General features: G+C 37.2%; 1 protein-coding gene across 3 annotated transcripts in view; it reads left to right on the top strand.

Moving 5' to 3' along the window:
- Positions 1-15,660: 15,660 nt before the first annotated feature.
- The window catches only part of LOC148943582 (UDP-glucuronosyltransferase 2B17-like), a 132,688-nt gene continuing 126,119 nt past the window's right edge, over positions 15,661-22,229 (top strand). Inside the window, exon 1 of one of the 3 annotated variants that reach the window (XM_089101531.1) lies at positions 15,661-15,851. In XM_089101531.1, coding sequence (XP_088957657.1) covers positions 15,702-15,851 — 150 coding nt within the window. In that variant the 5' untranslated portion in view covers positions 15,661-15,701. The remainder of the gene's footprint in view (positions 15,852-22,229) is intronic. The other 2 variants (XM_089101530.1, XM_089101533.1) reach the window with 2 other exon arrangements.

Below are 22,229 nucleotides of genomic sequence, written 5' to 3'. Positions count from 1 at the left end.
AGCTGTCGATCACTTTTGACTCTTACAAAGTGAACTACAACTTTCAATTTCCAATCAAATGAACCCTATTTGAAGTGTATACGAGTATCCCTTCCACAATTACCATATATGCCCCTAGGGCATAACTTACAACGCCTGCCTCCGGGCCCTAGTTGGTTACGTTGACATCGGAAATTTGTTATCTGATTTTTGAACTATTTTTAACAAAATGGCTATTTCAAAACTATTGCTTGATGTATTTGGGATAAAAGGGTATGGGGGGGGGGTGGCTAGTTGTCCTCCGATCTCTTTTGACTCTGAAAAAGTGAACAACAACTTTTAATTTTCAATCAAATGAGCCCTATCTGAAGTTTATACCAGCATCTTTTCTATAAGAACCAGGGCATAAACTACAACGACTGCCCCCGGTTCCTGGGGGCTGTGTCGAACCCAGAGTTTTTTTTTTATCAGACTTGAACTATTTTTTTTTTAAATGTCTACCTCCAAATTTTTATCTGATACATTTGGCGAAAAAGGGCGGGGGGCTTTCTGCACTCTGATCACTATAGACTCTTGCCCCCGGGCCCTAGCTGGTTGTGTCGACATTTGAGCTTTGTTACCTGACCTTTGAACTATTTTTAACAAAATGGCTATCTCAAAATTTTTATTTGATGTATTTGGGAAAAAAGGGCTGGGGGGGGGGGCTAGTTGCTCTCCAATCTCTTTTGTCTCTAAAAAACGAAACAAGAACTTTTAATTTTCAATCAAATGAGCCCTCTCTGAAGTTTATACGAGCATCCCTTATATAAGAACCGTATTTTCCCGCAGGGCATAACTTACAACGCTTGCCCCCGGGCCCTGGGAGGTTATGTCGGTCCTGGCATTTTTCTTATATTATCTTTGAACTTTTTACAATTTTCTTATATTACCTTTGAACTTTTGAAATTTTTACAAAATTTCTATCTCAAAATTTGTATCTGATGCATTTGGGGAAAAGAAGGCATCGGGGGGGGGGGGTTAGTTGTCCTTCAATCTCTTTTAACTAAAAAAAAGTGAGCTAGAACTTTTAATTTCTAACCAAAAGAGCCCTCTCTGAAGTTTATACGAGCACCCATTCTATAAGAACCATAGTTGCCCCCAGGGCCTAACTTACAACGCCTGCCCCTGGCCCTGGGGGGTTTTGTTGACACCGGAGTTTTGTTATATGATCTTTGAACTATTTTTAATAAAATGGCTCCCTCAAAATTTTTATCTCCTGTATTTGGGGACAAAAGGGCGTGGGCGGGGGGCGGGTGCTAGTTGCCCTTCAATCACTTTTGACTCTGAAAAAGTGAAATAGAACTTTCAATTTCCAATCAAATTAGCCCTCTCTGAAGTTTTAGGAGCATCCCTTCCACAAGAGCCTTATATGCTTGATGTAAACTGTTGTTTGATGTATTTGGGATAAAAAGGCGTGGGGGTGGCTAGTTGCCCTCCGATCACTTTTGAATCTGAAAAAGTAAACAATAACTTTTAATTTCCAATCAAACGAGCCCTCCCTGAAGTTTATACGAGCATCTTTTCTATATGAACTAGGGCATAAATTACAACGACTGTCCCCGGGCCCTGGGGGCTGTGTCAACACCGGAGTTTTTTATCAGACTTGAACTATTTTTTAGAAAACGTCTACCTCCAAATTTTTATCTGATACATTTGGCAAAAAAGGGCGGGGGGCTATCTGCACTCCGATCACTATAGACTCTTAAAAAGTGAGCTAGAACTTTCAATTCCAAATCAAATGAGCCCTCTCTGAAGTTTATGCGAGCATCACTTCCATACGAACCTTATTTACCCCCAGGGCATAATTTACAACGCCTGCCCCCGGGCCCTAGTTGGTTGTGTCGACATTTGGGTTTTGTTATCTGGCCTTTTAACTATTTTTAACAAAATGGCTATCTCAAAATTTTATTTGATGCATTTTGGAAAAAAGGGCTTGGGGGAGCTAGTTGCCCCCCGATCTTTTTTACTCTGAAAAGGTGATCTAGAGCTTTTAATTTCCAATCAAATCAGCCCTCTCTGAATTTTATACGAGCATCCCTTATATAAGAACCATATTTTCCCCCAGGGCATAACTTACAACGCTTGAACTCGGGCCCTGGGAGGTTGTGTCGATCCTGGCATTTTTCTTATATTATCTTTGAACTATTTTTAACAAAATTTCTATCTCAAAATTTTATCTGATGCATTTGGGAAAAAGAAGGGATGGGGGGTTTGTTGTCCTTCAGTCTCTTTTGATTCGGAAAAAGTGAATAGAACTTTTAATTTCCAACCAAAACAGCCCTCCCTGAAGTTTATACGAGCACCCATTCTATAAGAGCCATAGTTGCCCCCAGGGCCTAAATTACAACACCTGCCCCTGGTCCCTGGGGGGTTGTGTCGACACCGGATTTTTTGTTATATGATCTTTGAACCATTTTTAATAAAATAGCTCCCTCAAAATTTTATCTCATGTATTAGGGGACAAAAGGGCGTGGGAGGGGGGAGGCTGCTAGTTGCCCTTCGATCACTTTTGACTCTGAAAAAGTGAAATAGAACTTTAAATTTTCAATCAAATTAACCCCCTCTGAAGTTTATACGAACATCCCTTCCATAAGAACCTTATATGCCCCCTGGGCATAACTTACAACGCCTGCTCCAGGGCTCTGGACAGTTGTGTCTTCAGGAACGTTTCGATGTATGACTTTGAACTATTTTTAAGAAAATATCTATTTCAAAATTTTTATTTGATGCATTTGGGGCATAACTTACAACGCCTGCCCCAGGGCCCTAGTTGATTGTATCGACATCGGAGATTTGTTGTCTTATCTTTGAACTATTTTTAACAAAATGGCTATCTCAAAACTATTGTTTGAGGTATTCGGGATAAAAGGGCGTGAGGTGGCTAGTTGCCCTCCCATCTCTTTTGACTCTGAAAAAGTGAACTAGCACTTTTAATTTCTAATCAAATGAGCCCTCCCTGAAGTACGAGCATCTTTCTATAAGAACCAGGGCATAAATTACAACGACTGCCACCGGGCCCTATGGGTTGTGTCGACACCGGAGCATATTTTATCAGACTTGAACTATTTTTTAAAAAAAATGTCTATCTCCAAATTTTATCTGATACATTTGGCGAAAAAGGGCGGGGATGGGCGGCTATCTGCACTCCGATCACTATTGACTCTTAAAAAGTGAACTAGAACTTTCAATTTCCAATCAAATGAGCCCTCTCAGAAGTTTATACGAGCATCCCTTCCATACAGACCTTATATGCCCCCAGGGCATAACTTACAATGCTTGCCCCCGAGTCCTGGGAGGTTAAGTCGATCCTGGCATTTTTCCTGTATTATCTTTGAACTATTATTAGCAAAATTTCTATCTCAAAATTTGTATCTGATGCATTTTGGGAAATGAAGGCATGAAGGGGGGGGGTGGTAGTTCCCCTCCAATCTCTTTTGACTTGGAAAAGGTGAACTAGAACTTTTAATTTCCAACCAAAAGAGCCTTCGCTGAAGTTTATACGAGCACCCCTTCTATAAGAACCATAATTGTCCCCAGGACCTAACTTACAACGCCTGCCCCTGTGCCCTGGGGGGTTTTGTCGACACCGGAGTTTTTGTTATATGATCTTTAAACTATTTTTAATAAAATTGTTCCCTCAAAATTTTTATTTCATGTAGTTGGGGACATAAGGGCGTGGGAGGGGGAAGGTGCTAGCTGCCCTGTAGTTGCCCTCCGATCTCTTTTGACTCTCAAAAAGTGAACTAGAATTTTGATTTCCAATCAAAAGAGCCCTCTCTGAAGCTTATACGAGCATATCTTCTATAAGAACCATAGTTTCCGGGTCCTTCCGTCTACCCCCGGGCCCTGGGGGGTTGTGTTGATGCGGACTTTTTGTTATATGATCTTTGAACTATTTTTAATAAATTGGCTACCTCAAAATTTTATCTGATGTATTTGGGGAAAAGGGGCGTGGGAATGCTAGCTGCCATTCGATCACTTTTGACTCTTAAAAAGTGAAATAGAACTTTCAATTTTCAATCAAATGAGCCCTCTCTGAAGTTTATACGAGCATTCCTTCCATAAGAACCTTATATGCCCCCAGGGCATAACTTACAACGCCTGCCCCAGGGCCCTGGACAGTTGTGTCGTCATCAAAGGTTTGTTATCTGACCTTTCAAATATTTTTAACAAAATTAGGGGTTTTGAACCCCCCCCCCCCCGAAATGTTTTTTTGACTTGTAAAAACGTAACAAAATGGATATAAACAAAGTATCTTTAGAATGTGAAGCAAGACTGTTGGAGGTATTGGACCCATCAAAGCCAAATATAGTCAAGGAACACAAACTCTTAGCTTGTTTCTATTTCCATGCCCGATTTATTTCCGTTCTTTCTGTTATTTCCGAACTTTTAATTTCCGTTCCAATGAGCCCTCCCACGATATTCTAAGACCACTGGGTCAATACGATCACCCCTGGGGAAAAGAAAAAAAAAACTTATATCTCAAGATATTTATCTGATGCATTTTGGGAAAAGAAGTGTGGGAGGGGGTGGGGTTAGATGCCCTCCGATCACTTTTGACTCTTAAAAAGTGAGCTAGAACTTTCAATTCTCAATCAAATGAGCCCTCTAAGAAGTTTATACGAGCATCCCTTCTATGAGAACCTTATATGCCCCCAGGCATAACTTACAAAGCCCGTCCCTGGGCCCTAGTTGGTTGTGTCGACATTAGAGTTTTCTTATTTGACCTTTGAACTATTTTTAACAAAATAGCTATCTAAAAACTGTTATTTAATGTATTTGGGAAAATAAGGGCCTGAGGGGGCTAGTTGCCCTCCAAACTCTTTTGACTCTGAAAAAGTGAACTAGAACTTTCAACTTCCAATCAGACGAGCCCTCTCTGGGGTTTATACGAGCATCCCTTCTATAAGAACCATATTTGCCCCCAGGGCATAATTTACAGCGCTTGTCACCGGGCCCTGGGAGGTTGTGTCGATCCTGGCGTTTTCTTAAATGATCTTTGAACTATATTTAACACAATTTCTATCTAAAAATTTTTATCTGATGCATTTGGGGAAAAGAGGGCGTGGGGGGGGGTAATATTTGCCCTCCGATCTCTTTTGACTCTCAAAAGTGAACTAGAACTTTTAATTTCCAATCAAAAGATCCCTCTCTGAAGCTTATACGATCATCCCTTCCATAAGGACCTTATATACCCCCAGGGCATAACTTACAACCTCTGCCCCAGGGCCCTGGGCAGTTGTATCGTCATTACAGTTTTGTTATCTGACCTTTGAACTATTTTTAACAAAATATCTATCTCAAAATTTTTATCTAATGCACTTGGGGAAAAGATGGCGGGTGGGGGGGGAGGGGTGTAGTTGACCTCCGATCTCTTTTGACTCTTAAAAAGTGAACTAGAGCTTTTAATTTCCAATCAAATGAGCCCTCCCTGAAGTTTATACGGCCATCCCTTCTCTAAGAACCGTATGTGACCCCAAGTCATAACTTACAACGCCTGTCCCAGGGCCCTGGTTTTTTTTGTCGACACCGGAGTTTTTGTTATCTAACCTTTGAACTTTTTTTTAACAAAATGGTTATCTCAAGACTTTTATCGGATGTATTTCGGAAAAAAATGGCTTGGGGGGGGGGGCTAGTTGCCCTCATATCATTTTTTACACTTAAAAAGGGCACTAGAACTCCTGCTTTCCAATAGTATGAGCCCCCCCTCCGAAGCTAATGCGACGACCCCTTCCATATGAAGTGCCTTTGGGGTAAGAAATAAATAATAAACAATGGAGCCGTATGGCCTTTACTATAGGCAATGCTATAGCGTTGCCACTGATGAGCAGTTTTATATTTTACTTCAATCAAGAAAATTAGACAAAACGTACATTTTATTTCAAAAGCGTAACTATTTAATGTGTTAGGTGTTTTACTATTTTTACGCGCGTATTTTTAGCAATTTTTTTTTTCTTGGGCTAATCAATCCCGCCAATTCACTCAATGGTGACGCTATGCTGCTGCTCTGAAATTACTAAAATCCCTTAGACTAATATAATCTACAAATATTGCAACCGCCCAAGCCAAAGCACTGGTGAACGTTAACCCTGAATCGGAATGTCACTATTTTGTTTGTCTATTTGCTGCTGGAAGTACTTAAGCCTTGAACTTCACGTACAGAGGCATATTTTAATTAAGTTTTGCTTTCTTTATGTAAAACAGCAAATCACTCAGCAGGGTGTACATCCTCGACCCGCAAATTTAATTATTTCATACCCCAAGTAACAGTATTAGCAAATTTTACAGTCGAAAAAATCGAATATCCTGGAAGTGCTCCCTTTGTTTTATTGAAAATGAGGCTTTAATGTTTCAATATTTGCATGATTAATTAACTTGAAGCAACTTTAAGAGATGCAAATACCCCCCCCCCACACACACACTCTCACCTTCTATTTAACTATTCGACTTGAAACAAATTTCGGAGATGCGAATAACCCTCCTCCCGCCCCCCCCCCACACACACCCTCACCTACGTTGTCTTTTAAATAGTTTTCTTGGCTTGACCTTGGCAAGACCAAAATATCAAACACTTCGTCATAATAAATTATAAGCAAAGAGGCAATCAGGCTAATAGTAGCCAAAAAAGACATTTTTGATAGCAAAATATACATAAAAAGAATTAAGTTCTTGTGGTGATTAAGTAAAATAAAAAAAGCTTTTTATATGAAATTAAAGAGCGACATTAAAACTTAAAACGAACAGAAATAATTCCATATAGGTAGGGGGTGCCCCCTCCTCAATCCTCTGTTCCTGCTCCTTATGCTGAAGTTTTTTAGTGCTTTGGAAATACTTCTTATCTTAATTTAACGGCCTTTGTTTTTGAGCAGTTTTTCTTGAAGAATTATGAAAAAAATCAAATTGTAGTGTAAGAGCAGGGGTTTAGGGAAGGGACAGCCACTCTCATCTATGGGATAATTTATGTTTGTTTTTACTTTTTAATGTCCCTTTTTACTTCCATATAAAAAAAAACTTTTTTTATTTAACTTCTGTTCGTTTTAACACCATATTCATACAGGCGACAGCAAAAATCAGATGTTGTCGAAAATATTTTGGAAAATTTGCATCCTGGGATTTTCTGGCCTGCAAAAAAGGATCCGCAAAGATCACGAGTTTGAGAAAATTTTGGAGCTTTAATATTGGGAAGAAAAAATCATGTGATTGACGTCATGTTTATGAGCACATTTCAAGAGAACAAATTAACCCCCCCCCAGGAGTGAATGTATCGTTTAATATTTATGAAGCTTGCAACGTTACAAAAGGAACATAACAAAGTATTCTTAGCGATTAAAAACAAAAGTGAAGAACAAAAAAATATGTGGTTACAAGACATGCGACGACGAGGAGTAGAAAGAATTAAAAATGAAAGTAAAGAACAAAGAGATATGCGGTTAAAAGAAATGCCACAGTCAGAACAAGGAAATATGCTGTAAGAAGATTAGCGGCATCAAGAATTGAAAGCGATAGAGAGAAAACGAGCATCAGGACGTGTCAAAAATGAAGCGAAGAACAAAGAATTGTGCTGTTAGAAAACGAGGGACAGCGAAAATGACAACGAATCAAAACTGAAAGTGAAGAAGAAAGAAATATTAGGTTAGAAGACCAACGCCAGTCTTCAACGCCAACGAGAGCCGAGTGCCGGGGCCCAGCCTCAAAATCGGCTACATATTTTTTTTCTTAAAACTGGCATATTGCCATTCTAGCCACAAAAACCGATCTAAAAAGGTTAAACTGTAAGGAAGAATTTGTATTTTTCCTAGGGTGGTTGTCTTGAACCTACAGTGACGCCATTACGTAAAGAAGAGGCTCACATTGTCTACTGTTAGAAGACAAGTAACAATGTTAATCAATTTATACCTGCCTACCGCAGAGCAGTACCGGGGCCCGACCTCAAAATCGGATGCATAGTTTTTTTTTCTTAAAACTCTTATTAGTGACGTTTCTGGCCACAAAAACTATCTAAATAGGTCAGAACTTTCATGAAGAATTTGAATTTTTCCTAGGATGGTTGTATTGAACCTATGGTGACGCTACGACACCAAGAACAGGCTGCGGCTAGAAGACAAGCGACAATGAGAATCAATATATAAAAAAGTTGTGAGACAGAGTCAAACTTTAGCGTAAAGAGCGAGGCGTTGAGTAGGGGACAGCCCCTTTCATATACGAAATAATTTCTGTTTGTTTTAAGTTTTAATGTCGCTCCTTACTTTCAGTTAAAAAAAAGTTGTTTTTTTATTTAATTTCTGAACGTTTTTGAATTAATGCAACTTTTGATTTTGGCTCACCGTACACGAATAATTGAAACGAAATTCGCATATTAATTTTCCTTTTTCTTGGCTAAATGAATCTCTTGAAATTTTGTTCTGACGTAACTTACCAATTAACTTACGTAACGAATTTCTATATTCGTTAGGGAGTTCACTAAAGTTTAACGCTAAAGTTTTTTTTAGTACTTTCAAAAGAGCTATCTATTCTAATTAACCGGCCTTTGTGATTCAGGGGTTTGTTGTTCGAACAAAATTCGAACTTTAGCGTAGAGAGCGAGGTATTGACTAGGGGGCGAACCCCCCCCCCCCCATATAAGTAATAATTTCTGTTCATTTTAAGTTTTAATGTTGCTCCTTACTTTCAGTTGAAAAAAACTTGTTTTTTTATTTAATTTCCGATCGTTTTTTATATAATGCTTGGAAATCCGGCGCCCCTCCATAGAAATGTCCCTTCCCCCAAGGAAACATCCTCCATGGAAATATTCTCTCCCGTAACCCCTACTTCGACCCCCCCCCAACCCCAACCAGAAAAAAATTCCTCCTGAAAACACTTGTATACTTCCCAATAACCAATACTATATGTAAGCAATGGGCAAAGTTTATAATTTGCAGCCCTTCCCCTGGGAACTCTGGGAGATTAAGTCATCCTCAAAGACATATTAATTAGATTTTCGACTATGTTGAACAAAATGGCTGTCTCAAAATTTTTATTGGGTGACTTCGGGATAAAATGAGCTTGGGAAGGGGCCAAGTTGCCCTCCAATTTTTTTTTTCACTTAAAAAGGGCACTAGAACTTTTAATTTCCGTTCGAATGTGCCCGCTAACGATGTTCTAGGACTACTGGATCGATACGATCACCCTTGGGGACATAAAAAAACAAAAACAAAATAAACAAATAAACACGCATCCTTGATTTTTTTTTTCTGGCCAAAAATATAACATTCCACATTTTTGCAGATAGGAGCTTGAAACTTCTGTAGTAGGGTTTTCTGATACGCTGAATCTGATAGTGTGATTTTCATTAAGGTTCTATGACTTTTAGGGGTTATTTACCATTTTTTTGAAAATAAGGCAAATTTTCTCAGGCGCGTAGATACATCTCATTCTTTTGATGTATCTACTGGTATCAAAATTCCGTTTTTTAGAGTTTCGGTCACTATTGAGCCGGGTAGCTTCTTACTTACAATTCATTACCACGAACTGTTATATATATATATATATATATATATATATATATATATATATATATATATATATATATATATATATATATATATATATATATATATATATATATATATATATATATATATATATATATATATATATATATATATATATATATATATATATATATATATATATATATATATATATATATATATATATATATATATATATATATATATATATATATATATATATATATATATATATATATATATATATATATATATATATATATATATATATATATATATATATATATATATATATATATATATATATATATATATATATATATATATATATATATATATATATATATATATATATATATATATATATATATATATATATATATATACATATATATATATATATATATATATATATATATATATATATATATATATATATATATATATATATATATATATATGCGCGCGCGCGCGCGCGCGCGCGCGCGCGCGCGCGCGCGCGCGCGCGCGCGCATATATATATATATATATATATATATATATATATATATATATATATATATATATATATATATATATATATATATATATATATATATATATATATATATATAGAGCCTTGGTGGCTAGGGTCATTGGTGCTTGCGGTCCTTGATGGTTCAAATCCATAACCATCTCCCTAATCCCATTATGTGCACTTTTTGCTTTTAAGACATGTAAAAAAAAGTTGAAATGAAATTTTCATGTTAAAAAAAATAAACTTCAAAAAGTATAAAAAATGAGGGAATGGGCCCCAAAAAGTTGAAGGGAGGGGGCCGTTTGGAGGTTTGGGAGATGGGACCTTGGAGGTTGAGGTCCTTGGTGGTTCAAATCCATAACTGTCTCACTAATCCCATATTGTGTACTTGTCTATTATAGCGACCAAAGCCGACAAGTAAAGCTTTGTCAAGTCACATGACATAGCTTTGCTTGCGGTCACATGGTGCTTGCGGTCTTTGATGGTTCAAATCCATAGCCATCTCACTAATCCCATATTGTATACTTGTTCATTCTAAGACATGTAAAAAAAGTTGAAATAAAATTATCATGTTAAAAAAAATAAACTTCAAAAAAGTATTAAAAAAATGGGGGGATGTGCCCAAAAAGTTGGAGAGAGGGGCCCCTTGGAGGTTGGGGAGAGGGGGCCTTGGAGATTGAGGTTATTGGTGGCTAGGGTTATTGGTGCTTGCGGTCCTTGATGGTTCAAATCCATAACCATCTCACTAATCCCATATTGTGTACTTGTCTATTATAGCGACCAAAGCCGAGAAGTAAAGCTATGTCAAGTCACATGTCTCAAACTGTTCCAACCCAAATAATCCCCTAAAATGTCAATTAGTCTCTGAAGTTTCCTTTGTTCTGGCAACTGTGCACAGATACATTTTAAATTCCATTGAAGCCTATTCATTTTTCTGTCATGAATTTTTACACAATCGGAGCTCTATAAGCTCAACTTAATTCATGTCTGTATTAATTACACATCATCCTGCCTGCAAATTAATGATAATAGGTTATCGTGGAATGTTCACGGGGTGAAATTGTGTCATAACAGTTACGTGAATTCAATGCTGAAGTTCCCTAGAGTCTGGTCTGATGATGTCATATAGCTCTGTCATTGACCTAGAAAGAGGATGTGGTCTTGTACTGCTTTTTTTATTGTAACTCTCTGATTGGCTGTAATCTTGTACGTGTTGTTCGTCTCAGTTGTACTACTCGTTGTACTTCTCGTGGTATAAACCCTGTCCCTACTGGTATGGCCATTTTGTTGAACGTTGTTGAAAGGTCTGGAAATTGTGTCTTTGAGGATGATAACCCTCCCCCCATAGCCCTCATGACAAGGGTCGTGAGTTATGCCCTTGGGGCATATAATGTTTTTATAGAAATTTGGGTCGTAGAAGCTTCAAAAAGGGCTCATTCGATTGGAAATTGAGAGGAATCGTGCCTTTTTTTATTAGTCGAAAGTGATCAGAGGGCCAATGTCTCCCTCCATACTTATCACTTCCCCAAACACTTCCAATCAAAATTTTGATATAGCCATTTTGTTAAGCCTATCAAAAAGGTCTGGAAATTACGTTTTGAGGATAACAAATCCTCCCAGCCCTCAGGGCAAGGGCTGTAAGTTGTGCTCTGGGGACATATAGGGTTTTTATACAAAGTGTGGTCATATAAATTTCGAAGGGGTCTCATTGGATTGGTAATCAGACGCTCTAGTGCTCTTTTTAAGAGTCAAAGTGATCAGAGGGCAGCTACCCTCTCACCCCTACACACATGTCATATTGTCCCGAAATGCGTCTAATAGAAATTTTGAAATTTCCATTCTATTCAAAATAGTCTAAATACCATATAACAAGACGTTTGAGGTGAAAAAAAAACCCAGGGATTTTGGACAAGGGTTGTAGGTTATGCCCAGGGGGTATTAAAGGTTTTTATGGAAGGAATGGTTGTTTAACTTCAGAAGAGGCTCAGTCTTTCTTCCTGAAAAAGACTATGTCAATATAAAACGAACAGAAATATGGAGAAATTTGTACTTTACTAAAAAAAAATATTTTAAATGTTTTCACTTATAACTTTAAGGAAACAAAAATTAATTAAGATTTTAAGGAATAAATATCAGCATATGTATATTAAACTGACAATGTACATTTTTTTCAGTAAATTCATTTGAATTTTTTTCGGTAAAGTATAAATTATATTCTGGCTCTTAGAAATCATAGGGTTTACAACCCTACTCAGATTAATTTCTATTCGTTTTGAGTTTGACTTATTTTAATTTCTGTTTGTTTAGGTTTTGATTTATTTATTGGTACTTATTTGTGGTAGTTGTTTGCTTGATTGATTGTTTGATTCTATTTTTGTTCATTTTTGGTTTAATGGAGTTCTTTATTTTTTTTTGGGAAAAACTTATTTTGTGCAAAAAGTTTTTTTTTTATAAATTTTAGTAAAAGCCAAGCACCAGCACTTATATTTATGACTGTTTAATGTGTGTTTATTATTTATAATGTATTGTATAATTTTTTTAAATTTAACGAGTAGCGTGTTTATTAAATAATTACTTTTCTTCACTACCGCTTGAATAGCATCTACTTCAATAGCACCCCTCTTGCTCCCCCCCCCCCCAATAAAAATAATGTAGCTAAGACCCTTGTCTTGGACAACGTGTTTACAGCGACTGATCTAGCATAGATAATAATATCTGACTAACGTATTTATACGTTAAAAAGTGTATTCATGAATAATTAACGTATATTTTCGTGCCTTTGATTGTCACTTTTTAGGATGACTTTTGCTTATATGCTAAAACCTGGAGATAATTTTCTTCTGTGTTTCACAAATTTCTTTGTTTGATCGGTTTTTCTTCTGGTTGTGGTTCTTCTGGTTGTATACTTCACAATAGTAACCCGGCTCAATAGTAACCGAAACTCTAAAAACGATAAATTTTGATACCAATAGATCCATCAAAAGAATGCGATTTTTAGGCTGATTTCAAATATATAAGTTTCATCAAGTTTAGTCTTACCCACCAAAAGTTACGCGCCTGAGAAAATTTGCCTTATTTCCCAAAAAAGGGGGGAAACACCCCCTAAACTATAGAACCCTACTATAGAAGTTTCAAGCTCCTATCTGCAAAAATGTGGAATTTTGTATTTTTTTTCCAGAAGAAAGATCACGGATGCGTGAATATTTGGTTTTCCCCCCAGGGATGATCGTATCGACACAGTGGCCCTAGAATATCGCAGGAGGGCTCTTTCGAACGGAAATTAAAAGCTATAGTGCCATTATTAAGTTACCAAAAAATTGAGGACAACTAGGCCCCCTCCCACGCTGATTTTTTCCCAAAGTCACCCGATCAAAATTTTTAGATAGCCATTTTGTTCAGCATGGTCGAAAAATACAATAACTGTGTCTTTGAGGATGACTTAATCCCCCACAGTCCCCGGGGGAAGGTCCGCAAGTTATGAACTTTTCCCAATGTTTACATATAGTATTGGTTATCGGGAAGTATACAGAAGTTTTCAAGGGGATTTTTTTCTGGTAGTTGGGGGAGTGGGTCGGGAGTTATGTGGGAGGATGTTACCATGGAAGAAGGTTTCATGGGGGAAGGGACATTGTTACGAAGGGGACGCCGGAAATCCCAGCATTATTTAAAAAACGATCAGAAATTAAATTTAAAAAAAACAACAATTTTTTCAACTGAAAGTAAGGAAGAACATCAAAACTTAAAACGAACAGAAGATTTTTACGTATATGATTGGGTTCACCCCCTAGTCATTACCTCGCTCTTTACGCTAAACTTTTTTTTTACTTTCATCAAAGCTATTTATTCTAATTAACGACCTTTGGGATTAAGGGGTCATTCGTAAGGAATTGGAAATTTTTTTTAACTTTGGCGTAAAGAGCGAGGTATTGACTAGGGGGTGAACCCCCCCCCCCTAATATACGCAATAAAAATATACGAATATAGAAATTCGGTTAATTCGTTAATTCGTAAGTTACGTCAGATCAAAATCTCGGGAAAGCCATTTAGCCAAAAAATGTAAAATTAATATGCAAACTTCGTTTTAATTATTCATGTACGGTGCTCCAAAATCAAAGCTGCATTAATTCAAAAACGTTCAGAAATTAAATAAAAAAACAATTTTTAACTGAAAGTAAGGAGCGACATTAAAAATTAAAGCGAAAAGAAATTATTCCCTATATGAAAGGGGCTGTCCCCTCCTCAACGCCTCGCTCTTTACCCTGAAGTTTGACTCTGTCTCATATCTTTATTTTTTTAAACAATAAAAATTTTAGCGTAAAGAGCGAGGCGTTGAGGAGGGTACAGCCCCTTTCATATACGAAATAATTTCTGTTCGTTTTAAGTTTTAATGTCACTCCTTACTTTCAGATAAAAAAAACCTTAATTTTTTTTAATTTAATCTGCAAAGGACCGTGCGTACTTTCTTGGTACAACCTTCTCAATGCACACTTCTGCAAACAGAAGGGCAGGAAATTCCCTTAAGATCGGCCTGACGAGTTTCTTCTATGAGATTTAGATTAGTTTCGCACTACAACTTCTTTATTGTTTATCCTCTTTGCTAAAAAAAAACAAAAACGTCTGATAATGCCTCTCCATCCCCGTTTCAGGCTTCGACCTGTTAGCGTCTATGTTTATGCACGTCCAATAGACATCATATTTCACTTCATTCTAGGAGAGCTAAAGATCGAAATTTCTGTTGCAAAGCTTAGCAAGTCTTATCCAAGTCCAACTAAAAGAGATGGATGAATTCCCTGGGCCTGACCCTCAAAGGAGTTCGATACAATATTTTTTAATGTGGAACGTAACGTTGAACGTTTATAACTTTCTACTTGATTTAATCGATTTTTGTTTCCAGCTTATACCTCATAATCTCTTTTCCCATGGAAACAGACCTTAATGATGCTTCAACCAGGCACTTACGATTTGCCTGGTACTATCATATGATATGCATACATTTACTTCACCCTCTCTAGTCCTCCCCTCTCCTACAAAATAGTGGACCACTTTGAAATAAAAATTCCTAATTACTGAACTGGATGTTCAGTCAGAAAATTTTGAGAAAGATGGTGCTAATATGTAAAATGGAAAAATAAAATTGCAGGATACCTAGTGGATTTATACATACAGTTGTTTGCTTCCACTGCCCAGACCTGGTGTAACATACCACCTATATTTGAATTAGAATGGCTAAAACACAGTTTATGGGCTAAAATAAGTGATAGGCAAAGGGATTCGAGAAGGAATCTGCCCTGGGACCCTGGTTTTATCCTTCGTATTGTCCCGGGGCTAATCTAGAACTCTTCAATTATTGGAGTTACCACACACAGCTCGACGAATATAAAAATATTAGCAAGGATGAGCAGGACTAAGGGTAGTATCTTGACAATAAATTTGATAAATTTGTCCATACTCTAAAGTCAACATTTACTCGCATTCTTGACGAAAAGACATATAGTGCTTTTTGCGATGCTCTTCGGGATTGCCTTGAACGTATTGTATGGTTACACACGTTTTTAATTTATACACTTCCGCTGCGCGCAAGGTAGTTGCTTACAACTTTAAGCAGCCACACTAGTCATTCTTAAAATAGCGTTGAAAAGCGCCTACTGCATTCAAAGATGAGCCGGCTATTGTTTTTATTAAGTTGTTGTTTCAGTGTATATGGGGATAATTTTTTGATACTTCATCCTGTCTATGTTGGAAGCCATGAATTTACAATGAGGAACCTAGGTGAATTATTAGTCAAAAGAGGGCATAGTGTTTCTCAGGTAGGCTAAGATTATCCAGTTTGCATTTTAACTCTGAAACAACTTTTAATTTAACTTATTTACTACATGGCGATTGTGATTTTTTGGCGGTTGGAAAATTCTTCGGTTTGGCGAAGACACAAAATATCTCTTAAATAATTATATTTTTCGCCAATTGATCCTAACAGATTGACCCCAGGAAATGCGGAAAGAATCAGATGTCCATAATTTGCATTTTTGGTAATTCCCCTTTGCTTTCTTATGCTGGAACCGAGAGCGGAAGATTCTTTTCTGCGTTTTTAAAATACTGATTACGACTTTTTTTTTTAGTTTTGACTCATCAAGTGCATTGTTTGGTGTCACTGCACAACCGGGACTACTGAGAAGCAAACAGATATATTCCTAGGGGGGTGGGGGCCAACCAGGAAAGTTAGCCCAGGTGCCGTGGCTTGGGGGTGGCTGGGGATTTTCCCATTTTGATCCAATAAGTTACTTTGATTGTTTTTTTTATTTTATTTGACTTGGGAGGGGGGCGCTGTAATTAATTTTTCCCCGGGCACCACCAACCCTAGGAACGGCTCTGGAAGGAAACAATATAAAAATTCTGAAAAAAACTTTTTAAAAATCCCAAAATACTTACTTATTTCATTCCTAAAAGCGCGTCAGTTCACTTTGCCCCCCCCCTGCTCAAAAATATTTAGATCAAATTATATATTTTCGATGCAATTTGCGATGCGTCACTCTTGTTTCAAATTAATATCCGTAATTGAATCAACTTGACGAAATCAAAAACGGAAAACGCGCGGGAAATATATAATTCAGGCTATATATTCGCACATTAGGGGAGGGGGGTCAAGTAAACTGAAGCGTTCATGGGAATGATATAAGTAAGTATGTTAGGGCCTTTAAAAGTTGTTTTCAGAATTGTATTTTAGAACTTTTTAAAGCTGTTTTCAGAATTTCCTTCTCAATAACCCCAATTGTGCATTAATACCCGCTGCCCCACTGCACGGCACAAATTTCAAATTTCGACCCTAATTTTATTCGATTGTAAATTTTGCTGATCTTACCTGAATTTTTGTTAAACTTCGATCAAATAAATCATCTTAAAATTTTTCTACCACCTTTATTATTCATCTCTTTAGTTATCCCCTTGACGTTGGTTCCTATGGGTGGGGTAAAAAATTTTGCCACTGCTATTTTACCATAAAATTCAAGTTGATTAAGAAAGTTTTTAAGTTAGGAGAAAAAAGTTTCACGAATGGATCCAGAAAATAAATTATGCCTGAGATGGTATTTTGAAACATTGACCCCCGATGCTTCAAATCCTAGTTGATTTAGGAACGTTTTTAAGTTAGGATGGAAAAAAAAAATCAGGAATGGATTCAGAAGCCAAATTATGCCTGAGATTGTATTTTAAAGCATCTACCTCCAATGCTTTAAATCCTAGTTGATTTAGGAACGTTTTTAAGTTAAAAGAAAAAAAAATCCAGGAATGGATCCAGAACCTAAATTACGCCTGAGATGGTATTTCGAAGCATCTACCTCCGATGCTTCAAATCCTAGTTGATTTAGGAACGTTTTTAAGCTAGGAGAAAAAGAAATTCAGGAATGGATCCAGAAACTAAAATGCTTCTTCCTCCGAAGGGCATTGACCTTTGATGAACTTGGACAAACTTTGTGTTATAAAAGCAAAACTTTCAAAAATAGATCTTCAGCCCCAATGAGGTTTAAGGAAAGCATTAGTCCCCCCCTCAATAATTTGGAAAAAACTATAATTTATCAAGTAGCTTTAAAACCTGTTACTCGTTTAAGTGTCAAGTTTGCTCTTTAGTTTGAGCAGATATTTTTTTTATTAATCCATGCTCATTTTTAACATAAGGAAAAGGATAAAGATAGGAGTCCGTTGCACTTAGTAGTATACTCGGTATTAATATATCCCTAAATATATTGATTTTTACGCCGTGTAATCAAGTAAAAATTTAAACCTAGTAAACGGCAAGATTGAAAAATTTGTTTTATGCTTTCGATTTCATCACATTTTCTCAGGTCAATTTTTTCCCTCGACATTAAGGGTGCTTTTACTTTCTAAAATCTATCAGTTCAAGACTAAACTCTCGTGTATTAAAGCTTTCAAAGTGGAAACGAATACACCCTCTACATCTGCAAATACGACAGAAATAGTATCATTGAAGAATAAGAAGGTAGATATACAGTGAATATAATTTCTTGAATGAAAAGGAAATCATTGAAAAAGAAAATAAGACATGGTGCTTTTTATAATGATATTTACACTACAATTATATAGGTCAAATCGGTTGTAGTTTGGTCATGGAATATGGTAGAGGGGATCCACTCCAGGAGTCATTTATTTGTTTTTTTTCCGGTGTTTGACTGAAACTCCCATTCTCCTATTTGTCACTGAAACGCCCAATAAGCGCTGATAACGTCCTACCCCTTGCGTTTTCACTTACTAACGCATAAATATTGAACTGCCTCTATCTTTAATACCATGCTGACTTCTCGCTATTTTTGCTTTTCTAAATATTTCTTTAAACCAGCTAAAAAAAACTGACATAAATGTGCTAAGAATTATGACCAAAATTAGTCGCATTTCACACGTCAGCGCTGCTTGTGGGACATTTGTCTCTGCATAAGTATGCTGTACAAAATGTCTGCTGGGAATAAAGTGAAATTAAACAAAATATGTATATTTTTCTGACAATTTCGTTTGCATAGGCAGCGCGATTGCGCTGCCTATGATCTATTTTATCATGCAGGACTAGGAGACCGTGCTTTGCTTCTGAAGGGAATTATAGACACAAAAATGATATTCAGTGTAACCGCCTCTGGAAATGTATACCCCCCATACCCTGAATTACACAAGAAATTATTATGTGTAATTTTTACAGAATTCATTTTTTTTAAGATACAAAGTGGAAGGTAATTTTCAATCTCGAGAAGTCAGTTTTCCCTTTCAATTGGCATCCATGGCAATCTTTAATTAATTGACGGTTTCTGCCGCAATGACGCCAAGAATTGTTAAGATTTTCCGGATATTCTTTGCCAAACAATGCCCAATGGATAAGTTAATAAATATAACTTTATTTTTCGAATACTTTCAAATTTAAAATACAGTCATTATTTAAATGTGGGGAATATGCCACAGTATGATGTTTTATAATCTGTGGTAATACTTTGACTTATCCAGTATCTTTACTTAGACAGCGCTATTGCACTGCCTATGATTTATGAAACTATGATTGTGCCTATGAAACAAATCCATTTAATAGAAAATCATAAATAATATTTCAATAAATCAGGTATATTATAAGTTTAGTACAACAAATTAAGTCTTACACAGTCAAAATCAATTCAAAATGTTGGGCAAATGAATAGCGCGATACCCTGGGCTATTAGAATACAGCTTGGTTCAATTATGAGATTGAGCATCCTGTGCTGGGCGTGGGGATTGGGGAAAGCGGAGGGGGAATACGTACTGCTGCATTAGTGGTGAATCTAGCTGAAAAAAGCCGAGTGTGTACGGCTTTCACCTTTGCCCACCCGAAAGCTTGTTTACGCTATACTACTGTCGTCAACATCAGCTCATTGCTGACAATTTTAGTTTAACTTCCGTTTGAATGAGTCCTCTCCCGAAGTTCTAGGGCCATTGGTTCGATACTATCAGCGATAAGAAAAAAAGAATAGCAAACAAATAAATACACAACCGTAATTTTGCTTCTGGGAAAAATGCAAAGTTCCACATTTTTCTTTATAGGGAGCTTGAAGAGAGCTCTCTGATATGGTGAGTCTAACGGTGTGATTTTCATTGAAATCGCTTAGCAAATTAAGGGGATTTTCCCCCTTTTTCGAAAGTCAGGCAAATTTTCTCAGGCTCGTAGCTTTTGAGGGGTAACATTAAACTTAACGAAATTAACTTTTTTGGAGTCAGCATAAAAAGTCAATCTTTTTGGTGCATTAAATGAAAAAACACAAGTTTTTTCCTACTGAAATTAAGGAGCAACATTAAAACTTAAAACGAACAGAAATTATACCGTATATGAGGGAGCCCTCACTTCACGCTAAAGTATTTTTTAGTATTTTTAAAAAGTTTCTGATTCAGATTAAACGGCCATTGTGTTTCAAGAGTTTTAAGAATCGGACAAAAGGTCGAATTTTAAGGAGTGAGATATTAAGGAGGGGGAAACCCCACTCATATACGAAATAATTTCAGTTCCTTTTTAAACTTTAATTTTGTTCCTTTCTTTCAAATAGAAAAAACTTGTTTTTTATTTGATTTATGATTGTTTTTCATATAATCCAGAAAATCCACTCTCCCCTCCCTGTGACCCAGCGAAATCCCCCCATTAAAAGTTCCTTAATAAAAATTTCCTCCCGCATAAGATTATCCCCCCTCCCCTCGCGAAATAGTCCCGGACAATTTCCTTCTCACTGAACCCTCACCCTAGAAAACTTCTTGCGGACGTAATTTTCCCCGGTCAATTTCCCCAGATAATGGAAATTGGACACGTCAACAAGACATTAAGACAACTAAAATGAATTTCGTGTATGAATTCTGGCAAATTCACCTGTGCAGCAGCGTAGGAAGAGGAGTGCGGGGGGGGGGGCACCCCGGATGCCGGCCCTGGAGCGGTGACAAAATTAGTCTAACCAGCAAGACAACTTCGTTTATACGAAAAATATAAAAAAGGCACAAAACATATGCACAAAGTCAAGTTTCAAACTCAGTGAAAATGGTACATCTTGAAGCAAGTCCTGTCTTTGTTCCTCACATTTCTCACAATGAATCCATGAAACCCCCTTTTTTCCTTTTGGGCACTTTTCATAGCGGCACTGGGCTTCCCGACCTTCTAAATGCACAGGGAAGTGATTTACTCGGTCATATCGGACGCTTTCGATCGTGTAAGTTGATCGCGCAGCAGGTCGGGGCGGCGAAGGAGCCAGAGAAGTTTCGGCATCTTGTTGCTGGTGAGGACGACCAGCTCTTCGTTTAGAGATCTGCTCCTCATATTCACACTTCAGCTGTATTTCTGCAATTTCGTTCCAGAACTCAAAAAGTGACACTGGTCCACTTTTTCGTCTTTGTTTAAATTCAATAAAGGCGACGAGATGATCCAGCTTGTCTACTTCTCCCATGTTGCGGTTGTAGTGACCAATAACTTCAAGTCTTTTCACATCAACCTTCTCCTTCTTCTCGTTACTCCATCTTTTCACGACTCCACCTGCACCTGCATCGCAGTATTTCGACGCCATGTTTACTGCGCTTTTGTCAAACCAACGCACAAGGATGAGTCCCTTTTCAATGTTGCTAACTTCGTCCCACGACCATGGTCCTTTTTTCCTAAAAACATTCTCATCTACAAGCTTTGCTTTGGCTATCCTGTCCTTTCTGATAGTTCCTGCTGTCAACTTTTCAAGCAGTGGTAACGTTGTAAAGTAGTTATCGAAATACACTTTGTGATAGACATGCTTGTCAATTTTCTCCAACAGACTAAGAACAATGGCTCCTACTAAACCCCCAACTGTTTCTCTGTGCTCCTCCCCAATAGGGGTATTCTTTCCCTGATAAACTTCAAAGTCATAATTGATACCAGAAGAGCCACAGAGAATTAAGTTTTCCACTCCCCATGGTCTTAGCTTTTTCTTAATGCATTGCTTAATCCTTGTCTGACTTTTGAAGGGGATAATCTGTTCATGTAAACATAGGTTTTCCTCCCTTTCAAGATCCAAACACCACGCTCTAACAAGGGATAATACAGGCCTGACTTTCCATAATATATCATTTTCGTTCCTGTCCTCTTCGGACGCAAAGTGGAGATGATTCCGTAATTTATGGTATCGATCTGTTGGAAGTTTTCTTGCGACTATGGGAGGAAAGTAATTTTTGTTCCAGTAAAGTCGTATCTGCGAATAATTCAGGGATCACGTAAGGATTGAGATCCCAACCATTTGGTGCATCTCTTGGGCCAGACTTTTGCCACTGACTGCTATAGTTTTACCGTGTTCCTTCATATGGTACAATTCCGTCTTTTCAGCCATAGTCTCAAAAAACTTAAGCGGAATATAATTGTAGAAGTATTCGACAGGAGTAATCCCCTCAATCTGAGAGTCCCAGTCTTGTCATTTGACGTACAGTGACTTGTGAAAATTCTGACAGCCCAGTAGATGGCGCTAGTCACTAAATAGAACTCTCATTGATTAGTTTCGGCTATCTAGTTTTAAATGATATTACAAAAGTAGACAAATAAAGGATGTGCCTTCTTGAATTTCTAACTAGAAATTACCCACCTCTAACAGACTTTTTCCCACTTTTTTTTTTAATTTAATTTTCGTCCACTGCAATGTTCCGAACAACACGTGTGTATACATCAGTAGATT

Source organism: Artemia sp. Qi Xiang Cuo, chromosome 15, assembly GCF_049724085.1.
Source record: "Artemia sp. Qi Xiang Cuo chromosome 15, ASM4972408v1, whole genome shotgun sequence".
NCBI classification, from domain to species: Eukaryota; Metazoa; Arthropoda; class Branchiopoda; order Anostraca; family Artemiidae; genus Artemia; species Artemia sp. Qi Xiang Cuo.
The sequence above is the reverse complement of the archived record's forward strand: the minus strand, read 5'-3'. Positions and strand labels throughout refer to the sequence as shown.